The following is a 6,892-nucleotide window of genomic DNA, read 5'->3' on the forward strand; positions in this document are numbered from 1 at the left end:
CCCCTGCTTCCCACGAAGGCCCATCAGCCATCCGCTCGTCTGTTCCCTGGGGATCTTATTCCTTGTCCCAAATTAGCTTGACGTGATATGCTGTGTGCCCAGTTTCTTCCTTCCTTGACATTCTTCAAACAAACAACCAATGTTACAATACTCTGTTGTTAGGTGTTCAGAGGAACTGGCACAAGGTAGCAGAACCTACCTTTGGTCGCTGCCTGGACTTACTGGCAGTTGTGCTCCTAGACCCAGGCCTGCCGTGGGTCCTAATCCCATCTAGAACGCACAGGAAACTTTTCTCTGGCACTTATGTTTCTTGTCTCTAAAGATCCCTTAGGGTTCCTAAAAGGTGCCTGAAGAAGGAATCTTTAAGTAAGAAGAGGCGATGCTTCTCTCTCCCTTTGAAGATGTCTGTTTTCCTCAAAAGGAAGTAGAGGGCATCCCTGTCCCCACTCCTCAGGCCCGTGTAATATGAAACTTTTTAAGTGTATAGGAAAATTAAAGAATTGTACAATGAACATCTGTGTACTCACCACCTACAATCAACGACTGCTCACATTTTGCATATTTGCTTTATCCATATGTAGGTGAGTAAAGGGAAACAATTGAAAAGCAAGCTGTAGACATCATGACATTTTGCTTAGACATCCTTCACCATGCACCTCCGCAGGACACGGACATTCGCCTACGTCCTTGCAGCATCAGTGTCACCTGCGGACTGGTTAGAAACGCAGAGTCTCAGCCCTACCCAGACCCAGCAGAATTAGAATCTGCATTTTCACAAATCTCCAGGTGATTCATATGCACATTAAAAATTTAAGAAGCACTGCCCTGTATAACCACAATACCCTCATCACACGAAAATGAACAAGTCCCTAATCCATATCTTGGCTGTTCTTGTCTTTTTAAAACACTGACAGGTATATGTTGATTTGAGTCAAATGCTTAAGATTGCCCACTGACCATTGTTAAATGCATTTATTGGACTGGTTTTTCTCTACTTCCTCTCTGTCTGCCCCTTCCCTGCCCTCCTTCTGCCAGGGGAGCTCATGGATGGCCGAAGAGGCCTGGTCCCTTCCAATTTTGTAGAGCGCGTGTCGGACGACGATCTCCTGACCTCCCTCCCTTCGGAGCTGGCCGATTTGTCCCACAGTTCAGGCCCTGAACTCAGTTTCTTGAGTGGAGGTGGGGGTGGCAGCAGTATTGGGGGCCAGAGCAGCGGGGGACGCAGCCAGCCCAAATCGGAAGAGGAGGCTGCAGGGGATGAGCTCAGTCTGAGCCCCCAGCCCGAGGGCCTGGGCACGCCCCCTGCTGTGCCTTACCCCCGCCACCTGGTCATCCTCAAGCAGCTGGCCCACAGTGTGGTGCTGGCCTGGGAGCCGCCTCCTGAGAGAGTGGAGCTACGTGGCTACCATATCTGTGTGAATGGGGAGCTGCGTCAGGCCCTGGGACCTGGGGCACCCCCCAAGGCTGTGCTGGAGAATCTGGACCTGCGGGCCGCGCCCCTCCATGTTTCCGTGCAGGCCCTGACCAGCCGGGGCAGCTCCGACCCTCTGCGCTGTTGCTTGGCGGTGGGTGCCCAGGCCAGAGTGGTACCTCGCCAGCTGCGGGTTCATCGACTGACAGCTACATCCGCTGAGATCACCTGGGTGCCCAGCAATACCAATTTAGCCCATGCCATCTACCTCAATGGGGAAGAGTGCCCCCCTGCCCGCCCCAGCACCTACTGGGCCACCTTCTGCCACCTGCGTCCTGGTACACACTATCAGGCCCGAGTGGAGGCTCAGCTCCCACCTGGAGGGTCCTGGGAACCAGGCTGGGAGAGGCCAGAGCATCGGGCTGCCACCCTGAAATTCACCACACTCCCAGCAGGTATGCAGGCTTGGGCATTGACTGTAACACCCAGGAGGCCAGGCCATGGGTGATGGCGGAAGGGAAGACTGTTTCTATTTGCATTTTCAGGGAAATGGCAAAGTGGTCTGGTATCTCCAGTAGCGAGTGTCCTGCATTACTGGTCTTGTGTACCCCCTTTCCTCCAGGCCCACCTGATGCCCCGTTGGATGTTCAGATTGAGCCAGGGCCCTCCCCTGGAATCTTGGTCATCAGCTGGCTCCCAGTAACAATAGATGCTGCTGGCACCTCCAATGGCGTTCGGGTCACAGGCTATGCTATTTATGCAGATGGGCAGAAGGTATGGCTTGGGGACTCTGCCCTCCTGTACCCTGGGAGGAAGATGTGGGTCTCTCCTTGCCATGCTCAGAGGCCTCATCTCCCCAGTAGGGCACAGAGGTGCCCAGTCCTGGGCATTTGGGCATTAGTTAGCAGATTGGTTAAGAGCATGGACTTTAGTAGCAGATGATTGGTAGTCAAAAAAACCACTCCATTATGAAGCCCTGTGACCAGGAGGATTAAGTGAGCTGAAGCGTGCCAAGGGTTTGGCACAGTGCCTGGCATAATGCTTGCCATTGCTGTTACTGTGTCCTCACCTTTGGCCATCTCAGCCTCCCTTTGCCGTCTTGTGCTCCCCCCACCCACAGATCATGGAGGTGGCCTCTCCCACAGCAGGCAGTGTGCTGGTGGATTTGTCCCAGCTGCAGCTGCTGCAGGTGTGCAGCGAAGTGGCCGTGCGCACCATGTCGCCCCATGGCGAGTCAGCTGACTCCATTCCAGCTCCTGTCGCCCCAGCCCTAGCCGCGGCCTGCCTGCCAGCCACGGTCTCCTGCCCCTCACCACGACCAGGCTCAGAGGCCAGACCCTCCCTCGCTCCAGCCTGCCCAGGGCCTGGAGACCCCAGCTCTCCTCTCCGGCGCCCTGAGCCCCATGAAACTCGAGAGCCTCCTGGGCCTCCCCCAGCAAGCCCTCTGAGAGAGAAACCAAATGGATCCCAAGAGGAGCCCCGAGTACCTTGCTCCCAGGTACCCTGCTGGGGGTGGGGAGCAGGTGGGACTAGAAGAAAGGCTTGGGGCTGGGCGCTTCTTCAGTGCTTCCCATTCCAGGAGGAAGCTGGGGCGGTTGTGCAGGGCACCTCAGAGGACAGGAGGGCCAGCGAGCCAGCTGTGGGTGAGAGAACTGGCCCTGCACCTTCCTCACTGGCCCAGGAGGAGGCCAAGTGGACCACGGGAGAGGCCCACCCGGCACCCTGCTCCACCCAGGGACCACTGTCCCAGAAGGCTCCCTGTGCTGAGGCCTGCCTGAGAGGAGACACAGGGCCTGGACTGAGGCCCAGGGCTGAGGTATGGGGTTGGGGACACACTGTGCCACCTCAGAGAACTGGGGCTCACCTCCTTGCTTCCTGCCAGGCAGACTCTGGTCACCCTCTCTGCTGGTTCTCTGCTCTGGTCTGTGCTGTGTGTCTATTTCTTTGTTACTTCATCTTCCCTGATTTCTCCTTCTCTTTTGGCTCCCATCCTTCTTCTCCCAGCCCCCTATCATGCATACACCCATTTAGGACATGACCCTCTTTCCCTCTGCCAAAGAACCCCTTTCATTCAGAGTACCCTTCCTTCCATCCCTCCTCACTCCCCCTCTCCTGCAGAAGGAGGACACGGCAGAGCTCGGGGTCCGTCCAGTGAACTCCCTTGTGGACCATGGCCGCAACTCAGATCTGTCAGACATCCAGGAGGAGGAGGAAGAGGAGGAGGAGGAGGAGGAGGAGGAAGAGGAGGAGCTGGGTTCTAGGACTTGCTCTTTCCAGAAGCAGGTTGCTGCTGGCATCAGCATCAGGGAGAATGGGGTCGAGGTAACGGGGTGAGGAAGGGCTGGTGGGCTCTAGACCTTGGGTTCCAGAGGCCTCTACCCCATGTGTCAGCAGCTGCTCCAGTCGCCGCTGAGTGCCAGCAACTTTCTAGGTGTGTGGCCTGGGCCCCGCCTGTCCTAAGCAGCAGTTAGGAAGTGGCTCAGGATTGGCCTCTGCCCTCCTGGGAAGGAAGGGGAGGGTGAGGAGCTCTTTGCTGCACCTTCTTCTGCTCCAGCCCACCAGATGCTGCATCTGAGATCCTATTGTTGGCAGCTGCTGGGGGAGAGGTGGAGAGGCCTCTCTGCCATTATAGGGGCCCAAGCATCATGCAGCCTGTTTGTTTGTGTGTGTTCCCTCATTCTTCCTCTGGCTCTGCCCTGGACATGCCATTTAACTTTGGGCCCCCTCTCTGGTCCTTCCTCTTAGAGGAAGCTGAGGGAGGGCTATAGGGTTGCTTGCATTTGAGAGCAAAGGTCACAGCTCTCTCCTCTTCCCATGGACCTCTCTTCCCTGCTGCCACCCCCCCCGCCCAACCCCCAGCCCCAGCCCGAGCCCTCCTGTGAGACTGACAGCGACGAGGAAATCTTGGAGCAGATCCTGGAGCTGCCCCTCCAGCAGTTCTGCAGCAAGAAGCTCTTTAGCATCCCTGAGGAGGAAGAAGAGGAGGACGAGGAGAGGCCGGGGGCAGGCTCTTCTCAAGACCCCAGCCCGCCTGAGCCCGCGTCGCTGGGTCTGGGCTGTGATGGCCGTCAACCCCAAGGACCTGGCCCATGTCCTTTGTCTCCTGAGCCTTCCAGTGCTGGGGACCACCTGGAGGACATGCCTGGCTTAGCTGGTGGAAGCAGCTGGAGGAGAGGAAGTGGCTCCACCGAGAAGCCCCCAAACCGCAAGCGGTCCCCAGACCCCCGGGAACACTGCAGCCGCCTTCTCAGTAACGGCGGGCCCCAGGCCTCTGGACGACCAGGCCCCACACGGGAGAGAGGTGGTGCCCCTGTGGGCGAGGGCTCCAGGGGTGGACCAGAGGCTGGTGGGAGAGGGCGGCCGGCCCCTTCCCGGAGGTGTCCACGTGGCCAAATCCCAGAATCTGGCCTGGCCAGCTGCCTTTCCCCCAAGTGCTTGGAAATCAGCATTGAATATGATTCTGAGGACGAGCAGGAAGCAGGCGGCGGGAGCATCAGCATCACTAGCTCCTGCTACCTCGGAGATGGGGAGGCCTGGGGCACCGCACCCATAGGAAGGCCCAGGGGTGCTCTGAAGGCCAATTCAGGCCCCAGCCCCTACTCACACCTCCTGGCCTGGGAGAAAGGGGAGCCAGAGCGGAGAGGCTGCAGTGCGACTGGCAGAGCCAAGGAGCCAGCCTCCCGGGTCCGTGCCCACTCCCCACCCCGGGCAGCCCCCTACCTGCTGCCGCCTGGTGGCTCTGCTTGCTGCCCACCAGCCACTCCCATTCCACGCTGCCACCTCCATCAGCAGAGGCGGGGCTGGGCCTCCGGGTTTGCTCACATGCCTCCTCCCACCCACATTCCACTGCTTTGCTGCTTCTGCTGATCGGAACTGGGATGCACAATATTCTGGTATCATTAGTCGCCAATTGTCTCCAGCCAACCCCCTGCCTTTGGGCAGGGTGGCCTTTAACTCTGCTTAGGACACTGACTGTGATGTCCAGCGTCACCCAACCCACACGCTGAGAAGAGGCCCTCCTCTCACATGCTCCTTGGCCAACTCTAAGCTCTAAGCTCTCTTCTGCACACATCTACTAGGGTGGCTGGAGGTGGGGCCTCCCATCCTGTCCTCCCCTAACCGCCCCCCCGCCACCATGGGGGTGTCTGAAGCCTCCAGCAAGGTTGGGCCAAGGCTCCAGGAGAGGAATGTTGCGTCCCTGCTCTGCTGTGCTGCTTATGCTGATGGGGCAGAGCTGGGGAGTGCGTGCAGGGTCCCGCCCCTGCTGAGGTGCCTGCCAGAGGGATGATGTGACACTTCTGCTCTCTGTTGCCCTGTCTTTGCAGGCAATAGAAATTGGGGAGCCCAGAGGGCAAGATAGCTCTGGGAGGAGGGGCCCCTTGCGGAGAGGGAGCCGGCCCCACAGGCCAGGTGCTACTGAGCTGGGTGAGCACCTGATGGGGGCTGGGCTGGGGGGAAGGGGCCTTTCTTTACCCCTTGGCTAGGGCTTATTATCATTGTTCTCTCTCTCCCCAACCTTCTCCACAGCCCCGTCCAGGAGCCCCCCAGAAGTGCTGGCTTACCAGGACCTACCTGTTAGGGTCTTTGTGGCTCTGTTTGACTATGACCCTGTGTCGATGTCACCTAACCCTGATGCTGGGGAAGAGGAGCTCCCCTTTCGGGAGGGCCAGTTCCTGAAGGTGACTCAGTGTCCGTGTCCTCCCTTCTCCCTCCTTCCTAGCACTGGAGGTATCATAGCCATGCCTGGGCGAGAACACAACTTCTAGAGCCAGATGATGTGAGGTTGCCACTTCTAGCTGTGTAATCTTGGGTAGATTAACTCCTCTGGGCTTCAGTTTTCTTCTTGGTAAAATGGGGATAATGTTAGTGTCTACCTCATAGAGTTGTTTGAGGTTTTACGTGATACAGTGCACCCAGAGAACTTAAACTGCCTGGCACGAAGCACACTGTAACTGCTGCTGTTAACATTACAACTTTGATTATGTGTCCAAGTATTCATTGAGGGCTTTTGCTGTTGCTCCGAGGTTGGGGAGATCTAGTCTGGAATAGGCTAGGGGAATGGACCTCTAGATACTGGGGCGATGACAATATGGAATGGGCTCTGTCTTTCATCCCTTTGATCCTTATCATTGGCTGTTTCCTCCTGTTTCCTGTTCCCCCTCCCGCAAAAGGTAGAGCATTCCTTTGCAGTTGTAAGTGGATACTGCAGGGTTCTGGGGCTGGGTCATAGGGAGCAAGATGAACTGGCTTCCCGAGACAACTGGTCTTTGCCTCCAGGTGTTTGGGGACAAGGACGCCGATGGCTTCTACCAAGGAGAAGGTGGGGGCCGGACGGGCTATATCCCCTGCAACATGGTGGCTGAGGTGGCTGTGGACAGTCCCACAGAAAGACAGCAACTGCTCCAGCGGAGTTATTTGTCCCCAGATGTTCTCATCGACAGCGCAGGTATGACCTGGTGCTGTCCTTCACCCATATCTCCT

At 57.5% G+C, this 6,892-nt stretch overlaps 1 protein-coding gene across 1 annotated transcript in view; it reads left to right on the plus strand.

Annotated features, from left to right (window-relative positions):
* The window catches only part of TSPOAP1 (TSPO associated protein 1), a gene marked incomplete at its 3' end in the record, with an annotated part of 20,086 nt that extends 13,200 nt beyond the window's left edge, over positions 1 to 6,886 (plus strand). Inside the window, exons 15-23 of the mRNA XM_023520388.1 lie at positions 1,036 to 1,866; positions 2,034 to 2,185; positions 2,532 to 2,909; positions 2,991 to 3,227; positions 3,530 to 3,733; positions 4,271 to 5,095; positions 5,737 to 5,836; positions 5,939 to 6,090; positions 6,689 to 6,886. Coding sequence (XP_023376156.1) covers positions 1,036 to 1,866; positions 2,034 to 2,185; positions 2,532 to 2,909; positions 2,991 to 3,227; positions 3,530 to 3,733; positions 4,271 to 5,095; positions 5,737 to 5,836; positions 5,939 to 6,090; positions 6,689 to 6,886 — 3,077 coding nt within the window. The remainder of the gene's footprint in view (positions 1 to 1,035; positions 1,867 to 2,033; positions 2,186 to 2,531; positions 2,910 to 2,990; positions 3,228 to 3,529; positions 3,734 to 4,270; positions 5,096 to 5,736; positions 5,837 to 5,938; positions 6,091 to 6,688) is intronic.
* Between the last annotated feature and the right edge of the window lie 6 nt (positions 6,887 to 6,892).

Source organism: Pteropus vampyrus, unplaced genomic scaffold, assembly GCF_000151845.1.
Source record: "Pteropus vampyrus isolate Shadow unplaced genomic scaffold, Pvam_2.0 Scaffold261, whole genome shotgun sequence".
NCBI lineage: Eukaryota > Metazoa > Chordata > Mammalia > Chiroptera > Pteropodidae > Pteropus > Pteropus vampyrus.